General features: G+C 42.3%; 1 protein-coding gene across 1 annotated transcript in view; it reads right to left on the reverse strand.

The window, feature by feature from the left end:
* Nucleotides 1-611: 611 nt before the first annotated feature.
* EPHA5 (EPH receptor A5) overlaps nt 612-18,871 on the reverse strand; it is a 196,769-nt gene continuing 178,509 nt past the window's right edge. The window contains exons 16-18 of the mRNA XM_015861732.3: nt 16,984-17,177; nt 13,839-13,994; nt 612-5,011 (exon numbers count right to left, since the gene is read on the reverse strand). Of these exons, the coding sequence (XP_015717218.2) occupies nt 4,906-5,011; nt 13,839-13,994; nt 16,984-17,177 (456 nt within the window). The 3' untranslated portion in view covers nt 612-4,905. The remainder of the gene's footprint in view (nt 5,012-13,838; nt 13,995-16,983; nt 17,178-18,871) is intronic.

The raw sequence follows: 18,871 nt of genomic DNA on the forward strand, positions 1-18,871 counted from the left end.
CTTATTTCCTTTTTAAATGTAAGTTGCTAGAGGTGGTGAGCAGTTTTATTTTCCCCAAGAGTGCCCAGCCTTGGCTGCTTGAAGCCTCCCCATCACCTGCCAAGCTATTTTGCTTTTAGCCTCTTTAAAGAAGTTTCCTATTCCTGTGTGTTCCTCTTAGGAGCCCATCTCAGCCTGGGTGGGCTGGACTACTTAAGAAAATACTGCATTAGGTCGAGACCGACATTTCATCTGGGTTGCTGACAGCATCAGTTTGTTAACACAACTGACCTGGCGCTCCTTTTAGTATACAAAGTGTTGCTCCCCTGCCATCCCAGCCTACCGCGCCATTTGCCGCCATGAACACCAGGCTTCAGAAGCATCACCCACATCACCCACTGTCTGCTGTGGTTTTCCTACGAGGCCAGGAGAAACCCCACACAGCTCCTGTCCTCCAGCTGTGGTTACCTTGCAGGAGCCAGAAGCTGACAGTTCTCAAGGCCTTCCTTGATCCCACCACTGCCTCTGTTGCCTCATTTCCAAGCTGTTCTTCACTGCTGCAAGAGGGAGGAGAACCCAGAGCTTCGTGGCAGGCTCACAAACGGCGTGTGTGATCCACAACTGGATGGAGCCATTTTTCAAAGATTTTTTATTTTTATGAAAAAATATATAAAATTTCATATCTTACACTACTAAAAACATGTACACAAACAAAATGCACAGAGAGCATCCAAGGAGGGGAAAAAGGAGGGGATAAATACAGTGACACTATGGTCTCCTATGAGTTGAAACGGTGATGCAAAGAGCTGAGACAAATGCTGCAGCACCAGTAGCACTGGATATACAAACTCCTGACCTACCCGGCCTAAGGAATTGCAACAAACATTAATAAAGGATCAGAAACTACGTGCTACTCTTAGACTGCTATTGATGTATCACACACGCCTTAATGACTAATTACAAGACTACAGCAGTCCAAGGAGTCACAATTTCTTGACCACGGGGAATTCTACATTTTTATATTCAATACTGAATAGACAACTTATTTATTTATTTTTTACCTTTGCTTTTTGTTCTTCTTGCTGTTAATACGTAGAAGGAATTAAGAAGAAAGAACACATAAAAATTACTTTAAAAAAATCATCTTCCTTTTTAAGGTTAGGTAATTCAGCCAAATGATAAATAAACAATGAATTGGAGGTCAGTCTAAACAAGCCTTGCTTGGGGAGACTTCCTTCTCCAGAGATGAAAAACTGTTTTGAAAAGAGCCTCTTCACCTCGTAAGCCCTTTGAATACCTCCTCACAATTAGCAGCAAAACGTACTGGAAATAACTATTCATTGTAACAACAGCAGCACCAGCGAGTTGAAAAAGCAAACTGCTTTGACTTACCGTAGGCAGGAAATCCACCTACAGCTCCAATTTCACTGATTAATGAAAACCACTGCCTTGTCGTGGTGTCCAAGTCCAGCACACAACTGGCAAGGTCAGCTAACTACCATCCTTATCTCCCCCTGTGCTTACAAAGAGCATAACCAAACAAAATACTACTGCCATCTCCTACTGCACACCTATATATACAATCATCCATTCACAATGTCTGATTTCGGGCTATACATTTTCATTTGCCACTCCTTTCGAAGGCAAGTTTTTCTACTTGTGCTTCGTGCTGCCCTGGCTCAGCAGGTGAAAACAGTGGCAGCCCAGCCAAGCCCACAGGCAGAAAGTTTCAAAGGGGTGCTGCCAGATCCCACCCTCAAGCCCTTCAAAAACATCATGCTAGAAAGGGAGCTTTACTTTACAACCCTAAATCTGCATAAGAGGCTCGAATAAATGGTCCGGTTGCCCCATAAGACTGAGTACTTGCAGCTCTCGGTGGTAGCTCCGTTGTCAGAACTCTGGAATTTGTGCATGAATGTAGAAGCTGTAACTTTTGGACCATATTTGTTAAAACGTCTTTATTTTTCAGTTCAGAGACAAAGCCTATAGTAAAGAGATCTGTAGCATGAACAGCTCTTGAAATAAATATAAAAGATCATGTATTTATTTATTCAGAAAACTGAGAGTAGGTGCCCTATTTACAGATGCAGTCTGTTCTAAGAACAGTTCATTTTCCATGGGCCCCTCTGAAGAGTATTCTGAAGATTGCTCCACTCCAGTATCAGGCAGCTACTACAGTGTCTCAGGAACATCATTCTCACCTCCATGCGGTGCACCCAGCAGCACTGTGTATGCCTTTAAAACCCCACAAACGGCGATGGGATTTTCTTGTAGAAGTACACAAAAAAGAACAAACCCAAATCCTTACACAAAGCCAGCAGTTAATGAACGACCAAAGAAAATAGGCAGAAAGGCTAAGTGCTGAAATTTGCAACTAAAATCTCCCTCAGTGCAGCTGATGGATGCATGTGGAAACCGAACGATACTTCCCAAGGAAACGAGTTGTTCTTTCTGTCTTCCTACGGGTTATTTTACAAAGTGCTACAGGCAGAGAGGCACAAATAATCCCAAGACAGCTCTGCTGACAGCCCTAATAATGTTATTTATTATTTGACAAATCTCTGCTATGTGCCGAAATTGTTATGTCTTGATTCCTTCTCCCCCAGCTTTTGTGGCCTGGTGGCTGACAAAATGAAGCAACAGGATGAGAAATCACACAATCAAGGTTTGTCAGACCTTCCCCTTCTGCCTGGCTGTGTCTCAGTGCACAACTCAGCTCTGTCCCATTTCTTGTGCTGCCAGGCAAGCTCGATGGTCCCATGAGCAGCGAGAGCCGAGGCAGCAGGGTGAAGGGGGCAAGCACGTGCTCCTGCCCTTCCACGCACCTGTTTCTCTCTGCTCTTTTAGACTTTGCCTGTGACTCAGAAAAACAGCAGTTATGAGAGGAGAAATGGACATCACTGAGCATGCAGGCTGTTTCAAAATGGACACATTTTGCAGCAAGAAGCCCTGTGGAAAGCAAGCCTTGCTCCTGAGAAAGAAAAAAAACCACCACAGCAAACCCTCTCCTCCTATACCTTTTCCCACCCCTTTTCTTTAGAAACTGTTAGATTAAATCTCATCAAAGGGGTTTGAGGAAATTGAAGAAAGACCTTTAAAACCAGCTGAATTGGCATTCAACACATGGTTTTGCAAGGGGAGAAGGAAAATGGTTCCCTTTTGGCATAGGTGAGGTGCTCAGGCTCTACTCTGCAGTGCCAGGGGACAAGGAGAAACACAGTAAGTCAATACGTCGATGTTATTATCAAGGAAGATGCTATCCAACACCTCTAAGGAAGCAATATATCTACAGTAAACACTTGCCATCTGCCGAGCAATTCTTTAATCCTTATCTTTACCAAAGCTTCACAAAACAACCTATGAATACTGAATTAACTGCGCTGATTACTCCCACCTACAGCTAAAGGAGAACAGCCCCAAATTATTTCTTGGTGAGATTTAAAGGACTCAACATCTTACTGTGGCCTTTAGGTCCCCCTGAAAACATCATCTTCAAATTGCAGTGTGCACACTGACCCCCAGTTACAACCAAGTGCTGACATACAGTGTCAGATTCAGACAGATCATCTTTACCATGGAGTGCCAACGCCATCACCATATTGGGCTGCTCTCTCTTTTATGCTCCTCTCTGTGCCCTGCCCCACAGTGACCAGGTCTGTACCCATTTCTGTAAGATGAATCAGTGTTTTGCAGCTGACCTGCCCAACCTTCCCTAAGTTGGTTCTCCTGGGCCAGGAAGGGTGCAGGTTCACAGCAAGGAAAGCAAGGGAGCAGGTCAAAGGCCACCTTGTGACAGTACCGGGTTTAAACACTGGTGCAGATACATTCCATGGGCATCTTCTCTTTCCAGGAAGGGGCACACCAGGTGCAAGTTATGAAACGCACAAAGAAAACAGATGCCGCAACGCTGCTGACGGATGATGAAGGCTGGATGTTTTATCTCCCATTTTACTTTTCCTCTTCGGGATATCCCCAGCCCACAATGGAGAATGGTGTTCTTTATTTAAGCAGACTCCTTCCACCTCATATATATAATCAAAACACCTGAAAGCTTTATATGTTGCTCAAACCAAACAGCAGCAATAATACAAAGCACAGTGGTTAACACAAAAGGAAGACAAAATGAAGCAAAAGAGGAAAAAAGAGCAAAACATTGAGAAAGCCCCGATCTTGTACCTGATGTGTAGCAAACTGTACAGTATATACATCATAATGTATTATCCTCACAGAAGAGCAAACTAAAAGAACTTTGTAACACAGAGAGAAAAAAAATATACACCCTGTATTGTATTTGCCACTGAGCAAGCAACATGTTTATACACTAGTCTCTATAACTTAACGCTGTGTAACAGCATCTTTTAAATTTACAAAACAAAATATCTATCCAGAAATAATCTAATCATATTGCTCTTCAATACACTTCTGTAGACAAGTAAGACTTGAAGTAAACTTCAGTAAACCGCAGCTTGTGTGAGCCCACAAATGGCCGCAAAACTTCTCTAGTCAAGTAAGTCCTTGGAAGTATTAACACGCGCTGCTGCTGTAATTCAGTATATAAAGGTGCTATATATATATATACGCATATATATATATATATATATATATCTCCCACGTATAGACAACATGTGGTGGGAAGGCTTGCTGTTGTCATCGCTGAAGCGCAAGAAATTGGTTAACCTCATGTACAGTAGATCCATTTCCATGTTCCATGCATGTTACATTTACTTCATGAAAATGAGGACACAAATAGGAAGAAAATGAAAACTTCAGTCAAACACTGCTTTATAAATGCTGTGGCAGAAGCCAGCGTCCTTCAGTTACAGAAACCACTGAATTTCCCTTTTTTCTTCTTTAGTCAAAATAAATCTCAGAGCTAGTATACAAAGTGCAGGACCGACCACTTGAGGAAGTGACTTATAAACCGAGTTACAATGGCACCATCCCATTCACCAACTGGACCTTCATCTCTTGAAGGCTGTTCATTATCTTCTTCTGGTGACCAACAAGTGTCACTCCCAGCCGCCTCAAATCCCTGTGGGAGAAAGCAGATGTTGGTTCCAGGGATCGTTCAGGCACATGCCGTCACACACACTACGCATCGCACACGTCGATGCTGCTGCCAGCGCCAACCTCTTACCACCTGTGGCTCCTGAAGCCCTTTATATAAGGAGGCACATTTAATTTTCCCTATTTTTTCAAATGGCTGATAGCATCTCAGAGAGATGACATGACTTCATTTGACCAAGATCACCTTGCTGACTAAGGGGAATAGCTTGACAGCAAAGTGTTAGCACCGGCTTTGGCAAGGGACTCCACTACATGTGTCAAGTCCTATTCCAAGAGAAAACCTGCGTAAGAAAATGTGTGTTGCAGTTTCCTCTTCTCCTGGGAGAGACTGGTATTTGATCTTGGATACGAGCAGCAAGGAGTAAGGTCAATCCATGCTTCCTTCCTCTTTGGATGAGACAAAGCCAAAGATACACAAACCACAATCCTAAAGCCTGCTCCTAGAGAGAGCTGAACGGCAAAAGCCACAAACACAGCTACCACTGTTACGGCTTCCTAAAGTCAACAGGAATTTGTAGCAGCTCCCCTCTGGGACTTTGCAAATCTTGCTGTAAACCCAGGCTTGACTATTTTGACTATTCTGAAAGATAAAGGCATTTGTGTTGAGTCTGTCTAGTAGGGGTGCCATTACAAGAAAGGTGTAACACACGACTGGGAAGAACAGTTGTCTTCTCAGAAATGTAGCCTTCTAAAATGTAGGTATCTAGATGAAGCTAATGACCGAGTTTCTGTGAGAACTGTGAGAGAAGCACCTCCATGAGATGATTTATCCCATTCAAAGTGTGGGATGAGTTGCTCCCTGGAGATATTACAGCAGGATCTTGGGTGATTAGATTTAATGACAGCTAAAAGCCAGGTGGGGTGCCTCCCACACAGTGGGTTATGGCTGTGCAATTATACTGATTTCATTAAAGAGTGAAAATTGATAACAAGGAAATTGAAGGAGTGACATTTGGAAGAATGATCAAGACAGGTGCCTGTATGTTTCCAACATGAGACACAGATTGTTAGGGAAGCAGTTTGACTTAGAGGAGACGTGATACTTCATCTGAAGACTTACACCACAGAAATATGAGCTCCTTGTTTTCTACCTCCCAGCTGGACTGAATATGTTTTCAAAGAAGGGCTCTACTGTTTTGCCAATAAAGATGTGAATCCCAGTGCTGCTGACATTAGTTTGTGGAGAGTATGCAGAAACTCACAAGTCACTTAAGAGAAGGCTCTCCACTGAAAGCTAGTGGGACATAAGATCACCAGACACTCAGAACTGCAGCTCCCTGGTACCACCTGCTGTTCCCAGGAGCCCAGCTGCCACCTGAGACACACTGGAAAAACTGGCCCACAGTGCACAGGTGACTGCAGGTGGATGCATGCGATGAACACCAGAAAGCTATTACGTAATACACAAGAGCTAACCATCAAGGTGTCTCTCTGCAGATATATATTCTGGGCAGAAACTCCTGTGTAAACACAACCATCCACATCCAAAAATTACACAGACGAACACTTCAGAAAAACACTGTTTCTAATAAAAAGCAATCCCAAGTGAAGTTTGATGTGTTAACACAAAAACCAAGTTGAAGCCAAAAGCTAGATCTGTCCTCCATAGGATTGTCACACTTTTCAGCCTTTTGATTTGGAAAATCCCAGATTTTCTGCTCGAGGCTAAACTCTACATTCCATCATCACACCCTTTTTCAGCGAAGCATCTCTCTGATGTGTACCGGAAATCACAACACAATGGGTGTGGAGTAACAGAGGTCCATGAGACACATCAGCACACTCCTTACCTGGAAGAAAAGGCTGCAGCATCTACAAAGGTGTCTAACTTCTCGGGGGGGACATACTTTCATTTCTACCTCCACTGAATTGCAAAACTAGTTCAGCAAGCAAGCTTAATAATGAAGGAAAATGTAGTAATACTATTGTTCCATGCAATTTATTTTATGTACACAGCACAGTTGGAAGTTCACACCAAAGATCAAAAAAAAAAAACAGTATAGGACCAGATTTTTAGGAGAGCCAACATCCATCTTCCCCCCTGCTGAATGCTGCTCTGCTGGTGCTCTTTGAAAGTTCAGCTATTTTTTTCCAGGTATCTAAAAGTGCAAACTGAGCTCTTTTGAAAATCCAGCACCACACATTTCACATATGTACTGTTTCTGGTAATATCTCTCTGCTCTTGCATGTTATGCAGAAAAGCCAGCCTGAAACTATCAGCAAGGCAATGTATGTATTTGCATTTCATACACAGCCCAGTCAGTCTAGTAAGAAAAGGTCCATGCTCTCTGTATGCAGTAGCAGGAATCCTCATCAAAAGGATCCAAGCACCATTTTCAGGTTTTCAGGGTACTCACTACAGAGCCTTTTTTCCCCATAGCATCCAGCATAACCCAATATCCTTGAGCGGTGCCTCATTGATTTAAGAGAGGCACAGACAGAGAGAAGAAAAACGAGTTTCTAGTTTCAATCCATTAGTTGCTCACCAGGGGATCTAGTCTATTTTTTTGACTATTGAATACTCCTGAATGCGGAGCCATTGGCCAAAAGTGTGGAGACTCCTCAGAGAGGGGAAAAAACTGCTGTGTGGTCTTTTACTTCTGCAAAGACTGACCAAAAGCCTAATCCACACAACAGCTCCTGAGCCAGATGCTCACCTAATAGAAAACTGTCAGCTTTATTCAAAAGCTACCTTGCACTTTGCAAAGCCAGCAACAAAACTTTTGAGGGGGAAAATAAATAAATACATAAATAAAGCCTCAAGAATGCAGGAGCTTTAATTCCCTTTTTCAAGTGCGACTTGCACCATGTTGCAGCCTCCCATACATCCAGCATCAAAGCACTGGGCTTAAAGCAGAGGAAGACAGAAGCCAATTTTAAACAACTAGGTAACAAAACAGCCAGTTTAGGGACAAAATAGATCTCTGTGCTGAAGTGCTGCAACACATCTGTCCTAAAAATTCAGTCCAGAGCTTGTTGTTCCATTTTACCACAGTTAATTGGCAATTTCACTGGGCTCAGCTTCCCAGAGAAGTATGGAAGCATATCCACACGGGCTCTGCAAATGTCTGGGGGGTGACAGGAAACATGCAATTCCCAGCAACAAAAGGCACATATGAGACCTTGCAAATGGCACTTGCAGTCAGCATCCAGGCTACACCTTGCCATGCAAGTGACTCTACCCCAGGTGCTGGGTTTGTGTGTGCTGATGTGGCAGCAGCATGGGCATTTCTTGAGGCTGTGAAAATAAGGGTGCCCAATGTGTCATATGAAGCAGGTTTCCCTGCTTCCAAACACTTGACTTGCAGCAACAAGAAAACTTTCACTCTTCTGGGATAAGTCCCCCCTTCTCATTTCTTTCTTTCACATAATGTGGAAAACAGAAATGTACAGGAATTGAAATCACATGCTGACACAGTACTACGAGGGCAACTTACGTTAACCAGAAAGCCAAGGAAATAAAGGGGAAAATAGGTGTCGGCCCATTCCAAACAGCCTGTAAGCAGCTGCACACTTGCCATGCTCTTACCATGGCCTTACATGAAAGCCCAGCTGCAGTGTGCAAGTGACAATACAGTACTCCCTTAAGTGCAATCAATATCCTCCATTTGAGATAGTTGAATTCATGGTCTCCACGTTGTAAGAAATATATTTAAAACATTTTATTTACAAATAGAACTACTTATACACCATGGACCAATTTGTCAAACACAGTGTAGACTAGGACTGGATTGCCACATAAAATACAACACTCCTCACCACTCCATTACTCATGCAAGCAAAAGGGCCAGTTTCCTGAAATATCTCCATGGCTGGAAGCCATCAGCCTACCAGAGATTACTTTGAATTTCATCTCCCACCCCAGCCATATTGCAGCACTCTTCTTCACACGGTGCAGTTCTACACTGGCCCATGCAGACTGACACTACTCACAGAGTTAGCTGTCAGTTTGAAAGAGGAGAAAGAATTACCTCAAAGACCTTTAGAAGACACTAGGGAGAGAGGAGTCCACTTGCAAGGGACCTTTGCACGAGATTAGGATCTTTCTTATTTTAAGAGTTCATCTGCTCTTATTTGTTACTCCCATCCTGTTTCATTATGACGTGAGAATGGGTTTGCTCACAAGCATATGCAGTACCACTATCCAGAACTGAGATTTTAGGTTAAGAATAAGCATCTAGAGCAGGTGAACTCTTAAATGTTCTTCATCCAGTATAACTTTAAATAAATAATTTATTTTATTTTATAAGAAAAAAAAATACAATGCAAAGCAACACATCACATATTATTACAAATATTCAGAGTTCTTCATCTAATAACAAACAACAGGGTGTCCTGAGATTCGGTGAGTACAGATCTTTCAAAAGGTGTAAGTATGCAGTCCACATTTTGTTAGTAATTGGTCCAGTCAAGTATCAGACTGAAACTCATGTCATGGATCTATCTATTCTTGAGTATTGTCCTGGTAAAGTTATTCTTGCAGTGGATTGAAAGAGCTCCAGACACACTCAAAGTCACTAGGTGGTCCACAAGCTTAAAGAGCAGGTCTGGTCCACTGGAAAGGTTTCCTTCAAGTCTGATATCCAGTTGGAAAGAGGGGGTGGAGGGTGAGGCTCCACTTTTCACAAGGTGATTCGTCCCTTTGCAAGAATTAGAGCTAAATGTAGAAATCACTCTTTGTTTGAAAACATACATTTTCAGGTCTTTGCTTAAGCAAGCAGAGCTCAGGACTTGGGGCGATATTATTCACCATTTTTAGCTTTTAAAAGCTTTATCTTCAGTAATTTGTCACTGGCACTACTCTTTTCTGTAACAAATGCATTAAGCATTACTTTGAATGGAAGCAAGGTGGTAACTGGGATTTTGATTTGCAAGCTAGGAGGGATTTTCAAAGAGTGCTGAATATCTACCGTCTCAACCAGGTCCCCTAAAGAGGACACAAGCAGATCGCCCACAGACACCAGTCCTGTCAGAATGCTATGGCCATCCCCTCTCTTACAGAACTAGTAGCTTTAACCAGGAGATTTTAGGAATTCTTTACATTCCTCATATTTTTTCAGTGTTTTCTGGGGGGTGATTAACCAGTTCTCCTTTCTCTACCTAATTTCCATATATTTCCTAAGCGGTTTCAATTTGGGGAATATCATTTTGGAAGGTATTTGAAGGCAACCTCTTAAATTGTAAAGCATCTTTTACCTATGTCATTTGGGGAAAGAAAGCTAGTTGCAAATGTTCACATCTTCTTTTCACCTGATCCCCCCAAGTCCCAGCTCTGGAATATATTGAACAGTTGCCTCTATTAAAAAAACAAAACAAAACAAAACAAAAACCAAAATAAAAAGGAACATTTAGACTGAATTCTTATTTGCAGAGCACAAAATGTTTTGTTGTTTCCTCTTACAGGGAGAAAAATTAAAACCTCCAGAAGCAACAAAACCCCAAATATATTAACCTTTAAAGAACTTCGCTTGTTCCAATGTTTATTTCTTCTCCATAGCATCTCTGCAGAACACATGAAACTTTCATCTGAGCCCCCACAGAAGCCAACATTTCTCTCCCTTACTTTGTTGATTTCAAAGGCAACCTGCCAGTTTCCATCAGAGCACACGATTAAGCTCTTCAGTATGGGACAGCATTCTTCTGATGCCCCTGAAGTTTAAGGTAGTTTCTCCTTTTTTAATGGCTGAGAGTCAGGTCTTCTGCCTTTTTTTTTACTATGTCTGAGAGTAATCAAAGAGGTCTTGATTTGGATGGCTCGTTAGCTTTTAATGAACCTTCCACAGTTTTCCCCTACATAGATTCTAATGGGGTCAAGACCTCTTCACTAAGCCATAACTGCAATGCAAAGCTGCGTGATGTGTTCAAGAAGCAAGCCTGACTTACGCATCTCAAGGCAGCTGGGGGTAGGGAGGGATATTACTCACTAGCATGGATAACTAGCTAACTGGAGCCAACTCTGAAAACTTGATATAATTACCTTGAAATCAGCAGAACTTATCTGTATTTGCCAGGCAGGAATCTGATGGAGTTATGTAGTGCAGTGATGTATTCAGCTTTTTTTGTACAAGGTGAGGTGCAGCTGCACATGAAAAGAGCTTCCCACGCCATTTTAGGAGCCAAAATAGTAGTTTACGCATGTTCTTCACAATATGATCAGATAAGGTGGTGATGGCCACATCAACCATCTCGGGGTTTGTTTTCAGCCTTATGAGAATGAACAAATCCAGGCTAAACACTGGGGACCCAATGATGCCTTCCTTGTATTACCTAGCATTAAACTAGCCAGAATACAGCCAGCAGGTGTATACCTGTGGGATACACCTTCATGGACAGTTTTGTTTCCCATAAGACTGCTTCATGCAGCACCTCATCTAGTACGTGAGGTTGGAGCTTTTCAACTTCTTGCCTTTTTCATTTTCAAGAGAAGTGATTCAATGAAATGCAAGACGGATTAATAAGATGCCTACTTTCATCTTCAAAAAAATCCCCCAAGGCTCCCAGACATCAGTTCTTCTGCATCACTCTACCACTGTAAAAGTTGGAATAAAGCTGAAGCTCAGAACACGTCATTTTCACTGGGGATCAATAAAGGACCAGAGCAGAATGATGTCTGTGCTACAGAGAACATCCTGGGACCCTGTGGAGGTGGGTGAGATGTGGTTTGCAGCTGGTGAGGTTCTGAACATCTCTGACAGCTATAACGCTACTTAAAACAACTTGCCTTTTTTGGCTAGAACTATACAGAAAATGAATTTCTTGACTCCCTGTCAATCTGAAAAACCATTCTGAAATACCTCTGGGGCAGCCTGAAAAGACTTACGGGGGTTACTTTTGAAATGTTTGAAATACCAAACAGTAAATAAAAAGGAATGTTTACGTTTTAAAGTCAAATTAAACAGATCATTTCACAATCTGAAGTACTACATCCAAGAAGAAGGTATGAATCTGGCACAGCTGCAATAGTCCTTTCTATTATTTATCAATCACAGATGTGCAACCCAGGAAATGTCATATCACAATGCACTGCACTTTAAGTGATCTGGGGGAGATACAGTCACTTCCAAAAGGTGAGGCTAGCAATAGTTTTGTCGGTGTGCTAAGAAGAGGGATGCTAAGTCTGTATAACGCTACACAGGTAGCAAAAATATGCATTGATTTGGAGTTGTACTCAACATTTTCTCTGATCAAACCAAAGCCTTTCACTTTTGATCTGAGCGTTTCTTTTGGAACACTTGAAATTACAGTTTTAAAAAGGAACAAACGGGAAGTTTTTGTGAAACTTAATTTTGTTCTTTGATATAACTAATTCAGCCAAACAGCAAGAAGCCTATGATGTATTTCAGCCATTCTACTAGGACTTCCTTTGATTCTAAGATTAAGGTGTCACATAAGTGAAGAATGCTCCCCTTTTCTCTTATGTTACTGTCTCTTACTATCCTCATCATCCATCCCCTGGCTAGAATCACCTGTCTGCCTTGGCAATGGACCTCCTCCTTGGTCAAAGTGTGTACACCAGTCCAAATGAAATACCAAATGTATGTAAGAGTCTCAGGAACCCAAAATGGAACTAAGAAGAAATGTAAGCACCCTGGTTCCTTAGACAGTCTCTAGAACAGACTTTGTTTTTCAGTTGGGGGTTCATGCAAATACCTGAAATTAGGCTGGATTAGTCCAGAAGTAAGGGACAAATACTGGTCAAGTGGATGAAGTAAACAAAATCAGAGAGAGCGCAGACGTTCTTGCACTCCATCCATACATGATTTGTCCTCTTAAGCTGAAACTAAACTGTATGGGAAACCTGCAACATGTGCAAAGGAACTCTCACGCTGAAGGGTGAGCTCCACAGCAAGCCCTGTGGCAGACAGGAAAAATGCTGTGGTTTTGTAGGGCAATAGTATTTTTTGTGTTTTATTCCTAATCCTCTGCACTGATTCTGTCAGTGCGCTGTTGATCTGCATGTGGTCAGAGAAGTCACTACCTCTTCCAAAGAAGCACCAAACATGGAGCATAATCTTTGCCATTTTGCCCCAATGTCTGCAACAACCTAAGCTCAATTTAAGGCAGGCTCTGGGGCAAGACTGAGTACATGTCAGGAAGAAACTACAAACAGTTACACAAACAAGACCAGCAATTAAAGGTGGAGCACAGCAAACCAGCAGCCTCGAGGCATTTATCAAATCATTTCAGTGCTGTCACCCTGACCTCAGATATATCCAGGTGCAAAAACCAAGAGCGCACACAGGAGGAAGAGTCCTGGCCAGGTAGCGTGTCCCCTAGAGCCGTTAGTTTGTCGATGGTATTCAGTTGGCATCGGCTGTACCTACTCCTATTTCTATTAGAGTAATGTTGAAAATTATTTTCATGCATTACTAGGCTTAACTCTGAAGTTAGCTATGTCTGGATCAACTCTTCAAGCAGCTAATGCAGTGTAATGCTCTCATAGGAACCTCTATCTCCTATACATTTACTAGAATGCTTATTTTTTTATTATTTGTTGATAATCCTGACTAATAAACCGCTGCTATGATGAGAGGACAGCTTGTCAATTATTCAGACTCAAGCATTAATTTCTGTGAGTAAAGATGCCAAAGTACTGGCTGCCAGCATAGTGACGGTAAGTTTTAGTCTTGTCTGCACTTGTTATCATCAATACAGATGCTAAAAGAGAAACTGATGACTGCAAACAAAGGCAAACTGCTCCCTTTCTGCAGTTTCCTCCTTATATATTTTTGAAGCTTGTTTCCCTCCCCAGCTGCAATAGAAGAGGTGAAAATGATCTGGAAACTACTCACTCTAGGGTCACCTGAGCCACAGAATCCATCGAACTGTATCCATTCTCCATGAAAATCTCGGTGTATCGGCCCATTTTGATGGCTTCCAGCCACTCTCCCACTGACCTGTAGGCACCGCTCCCCACTGGACTGTGTTCTACCAACAAATTTGATACTCTAAAGACAAAAGGAGAGACAGAGAAGCAAAAAAAATCAGTATCAAGATGCACCCAACATGACAAAATTGCTCTTCTGTGGCATTTTAAGTAATTGCTGCATCCCAATTCCTCCTGTGCAGCTGTACATTTTCTGACCCAATGGAAGTTGCTGACTTTACCCTGGAAGTGCAGTGCAACTTAAATAAGAGGGAGAGAACCATGTGCTTATTGATCTCCGTGTGAGATTTCCCAAAGTTTTCAGTTTTATCTCAGTTTTCAGGAAGAATAGCGTAAAAGCTTTCAAAACTACCAACCATCATAGCAGAACAAAAAGATCATGTAGAATCAGTTAGGCAAGGTTTCACAATGTATCATCCACACTGTTTCACTTGTAACCTCACCTGCTTTTGAGTTGCTGCCATTGCTGCTGCACACTGCAAGTGGGAAGTGTCTGCTTCGACAGAGGAGCAGATTAGTGTCCATCCCCGTTACCTCTCACACACAAGCAGGCTCCTTTTCTACAACACTCTCCCTGTCACTCTTACTTCAAGGTCTTCAGTTTCACTCTTCCTGCTCTGTTTTCCTCCTCTTTCTTTAAAGCTCATAATTAACTTAAAACAACCCAGAGACTGGAAACTGAAACCCAAATTACATTTCCCAGCAGCAGCCATCAGAGGCAGGCTGTTGTTAACACTTCAAGGGCTGCTCCCGCAGAGTCAGGCCAGGATTTTGCATGCAGGCAGCATCCAGGAAGCCCTGCAGAGAGCAGCAATGCTCCAACCATGCCTCAGCCTCCTGGCGAGGCTCACGTTTAGTCCTGAAACCAGAGTGAGATTTCTGGCTCCTGTAGCCTCGCTCAGACTTCCGTGCAGCAACTGCTACCTGCTTGGTTATGTCATGCACAGAAAAAGCAATTCAGGCAAATAACAAACCTTCCCCACAGTAAAACCTGGTACAAGTAACCTGTGTTTTGAGCAGGGCCACGAATGATGAGCAGAGCATGAAGGGACTTGTCCAAGGTCATCCAGGAAACCAACCAGATTTCTCCCATTTTGTAAACCAAGACACACAGCTAACATAAGCCTTGCATAAAGATTAGTACCCACAGGTAAAAACATTTGCTAGGCCAGCCTCTGACTGTGAGAATTGTGCTTGAAAGATTTTCAACTCGAAGGAGAGCTGAGATTTTATATTGTTATAGCACTTAAGGAATCTTCATATATTTTATGATCACATTAGTATTATTTGTTTATTTAATAGCAATGCTGAAGGGTCCAATAAAATGTGAATACTTGCAGTACCAAGAGCATAATGGCTTCCCATAACATTTTATACACATGAGGAATTCAAAACTCCTAAGTAATCATAATGAGAAGTGGATTTTTAACACTAATGTCAGGAGGCACCTACTGATATGCATGCACTGTAATGTAGAGAGTGACTTCCTCCCTTATTTGCATTAATGAGAATTTCCATAAAGAATACATTACATATATTAAAAAAATCCTTTACAGCTGCTGTACTTCGAAATTATGATTCATTTGGAATTACTATGGTCTGGGCATGGCAATCTATGATTATAGAAACAGCACCAAAGCCTGCCTGTTCACATACTCCATCCACACAGAATATACCCACAGCACCTTTAAAAAGAAGCTGGGAACTGCAAGGGCCTGTCAATGGCATAAAATATCAGCAAAGTGTTTAACAGCCCACGGAGATGGTTTACTGCCTGTTTTAATCATTTCTAACCTAGCAGGTTGATATAACAGTACATATAGTCATCTAACAGGCCTTGGAAATTACTGTTCTCAACTGAGAATAAAAGAGAAACATCACATTTTGTGCTACCATAAACATGTTCCCACAGATTTGCCAGGGCTAACATTACAACTGATCACTAATAAGAGTCATTCTTCAATTTCTTCCTCATATGACTCAATGATGCATGTGAAATAGCTGAAACAAACAGAGCTATTCTGTATTTAAAGATGAAACTATGTAAAGTTTTCATGTTTCTTCCCTTCCAGTGCATTAGATGTTATGCACTGGGACATGCCGTCCCTTTTATTTTATCTTTTTACTTTAGTCCTCTGACAATAAGCTTTTCTGATGGGCCTCTTCCAGCATTAATAAGGGAACTCCATAGCCATCAATCAGGGAAGCAGCAATGATTTATATACATCACTCCTGCATGAACGTGTGAGAGACTGAGTGATTAGCAACACAGATGGTGCAGAAGTAATACATGTGCGCTTACAATGAAATCTAGTATGGTGCAGAGACCACTACCAAAACTCACTAAAAAATATTAACCTCTCTGTTTTTTCTCAAGTGGAGCTTTATTTCTTGATTCAGACTTCCCTTATTTGTAGCGGTGTAGCTATTGAAATTCATGCTGAATTGCAGACTGGCTGCTTGGTTCACTTAATGTGGTTTTAGCAAATTGCTCGTGCACGACTCTTTGGGAACCACAGAGATCCCCTCACAATTACAAGAACTGTTGGAACTGGAGGTGGCAGCCAGCACACCTGGGAATGCTTGTGGGAAGGTGCACTTAGACATCTATGAGCTTTGTACATCCTAAGTTTTCCCAAGAGACTTCCTCATTCGCATTACAAAGATAAAGTCAACAGGCAGATAATTTGTGCAGTGTTTACTATCTACTTCACAGACTCGATCTTGCTCTTGCTCACCCTCACCTTGGGGTAGAGCGCAGGTAGCTTTATCACAGACCTATAAATACTGCTGAAACTGCAGTTTCTGAAAGGCAGGCCACAGTAATTTTCTTTGCTGGAGTAGTGCTACATTTATAGAGTTAGTGAATTGCTGACTGGCCTGCCAATTTAAACAGAAAAAGTTGGGTTTGGGAAAACTCTCCTGGACATAATGAAGCTGGAGGAACATCCACCTGCAGATGCATGTAGGCTAAAGAGTAATTCAGCACCATGGGTGGGTATCCAGACAAGAATCTTTCTTTGAGAAATGGCTCTGGCCTGATTTTGTACCTGCTCGATGCATTAACCAACGTCTTCAAGCTGCTTGGGTTACGGATGAGCTTGTCCAACATGCTGACAATTTCGTCAAACTTGGGCCTGCTGTTGCGGTCTTTCTGCCAGCAGTCAAGCATCAGCTGGTAAAGAGCAGCAGGGCAGTCCATGGGACTTGGCAGGCGATAGCCTTCCTCCACGGCTTTAATTACCTATGGGAAGTAAAACACAAAGCTGATGGGTTGCTTTTCTTCCTCTTACCTTTTTCCCTAAATGTGAATCGGTTTAAATAGAGAACTCTGGGTCTAGCAATATGCTCACACACAACCATTCCCCCCAGCCTCTGCATACAGGAGACAAATCAAGTAAACTCCATTATCTTTCACTGCTTCTATGTATGGCATAGGTTGAATGATTGATTTTAGTCACTGCAGAACGAGTCCAGAAATCCAACGTAACCAGAGGGTCAGATCTCAGGTTGCACTTGTTCAAAGCTCAGCCGAGGTCTGTAGGTCACACCAGAAGACTCCTAGAGACTGTTCTTGTCTGCCAACAGCAGCCTATGGGGCTTTCTGGCATTGTCTTGGAGTACTGTGATTTTGTTTATTCAGATGTTGGCTTCTTTTTAAATGAAAAGGCATGTGCTCAACCACAGATTTGTATTACAGTAATAAAAGCCTGACTGTATTTCAAAAGAGACTTTGAATGCTAATTGATGGATGGATTCAAGGCAGAGGCAGAACAACCATCTCATATATCATTCAATACTGTCTGGGTTTAGTCGTTTCTTACTGCGTACATGTTTCTGCCAGGAATTTAAAATGTCAGCCTAAGAGTATGTAAATTAAAAACAGGGGGAGTTTGTTGCACTGATTTCAAATACAAACCATCTATGGTTCTATATCCAAAACAAGTGGTAAGCACATGTGTTGCCTGCACTCTGGAAAGGCAGAAATGAACAAATGAGGGCAGAATTGAATAAAGCAACTTGTTTTCCCTCATTCTGGACAGACTTACAGTAGGGTTCCTAGCCCAGCAGTTCCCATTTTGAACTGTTAACAGCATTCAGGAGAACACAGCTCTCATTTCAGGCCACAAGGGTCTGCGACCATGTCAGCGGAGTCCTAGCAGCCCATCTTTACACCCTCTACTCCCAAGACTTACTGCCCAACAGAAGTTGGAAGCAGCTATTGCTGATGGTGAATACTGTGTAAAACCACAATGCTTCACTGCTTGACTCCAAGGACTGCCTCAAATGCCGTTCATTCTAGGCACTCTCTTGCTTAAGATTTGAAAACACCTTGTGCTTAAAAAGAATGCTCTATGGTTAGCACTGCACTTCTGAAGGCTCCGAAATTTAGGACCGCATGCATCATTTTCAAATCATCCTCCACCATATCGCTTCTTGCCAGGTGGAATAGTCCCAGGAATGAGCAGGGCTGGCTGAGCAGTACTAGCAGAAACCTGGAACTCTCTAAGGACATATGTAGTAGAGAAGAAATGTCCTGAGGCTCTGCAGTCTTCTCAAAGGTTACTGAGCAGTCTGAAGATCTGGTGTGCAACACCTGCAATCCTTCTGTGCTTTGACAGAGGCTTATCTAAGATTTCATCTGTGGGTGGAGCAGTTGCATTGCTCTCTACCCAACCTTTGTCTATGAAGTGATCTTGTCTACTGCTGGACTACTAAAAGCCAATATGGCTTTTGCTCACAGCATCAAACACCAGGCCCACCACCCTGCACTGTCTGCATTGTCTATTCTTCGCATCATGCACTTCAGCTGGTCCCTGGCCCCAGATTTACAACTGCCCTATAAAAAATCTCAGTATGGCACAGCCATGAGAACATTATTTGCTGTATTTATAACAATAATGGATTATCTTCCAGCTGTAGCAGAAAGAAAATAGT

This window comes from Coturnix japonica, chromosome 4 (assembly GCF_054131305.1).
Source record: "Coturnix japonica strain WE chromosome 4, WE-NBRP24, whole genome shotgun sequence".
In the NCBI taxonomy this organism is placed as follows: Eukaryota; Metazoa; Chordata; class Aves; order Galliformes; family Phasianidae; genus Coturnix; species Coturnix japonica.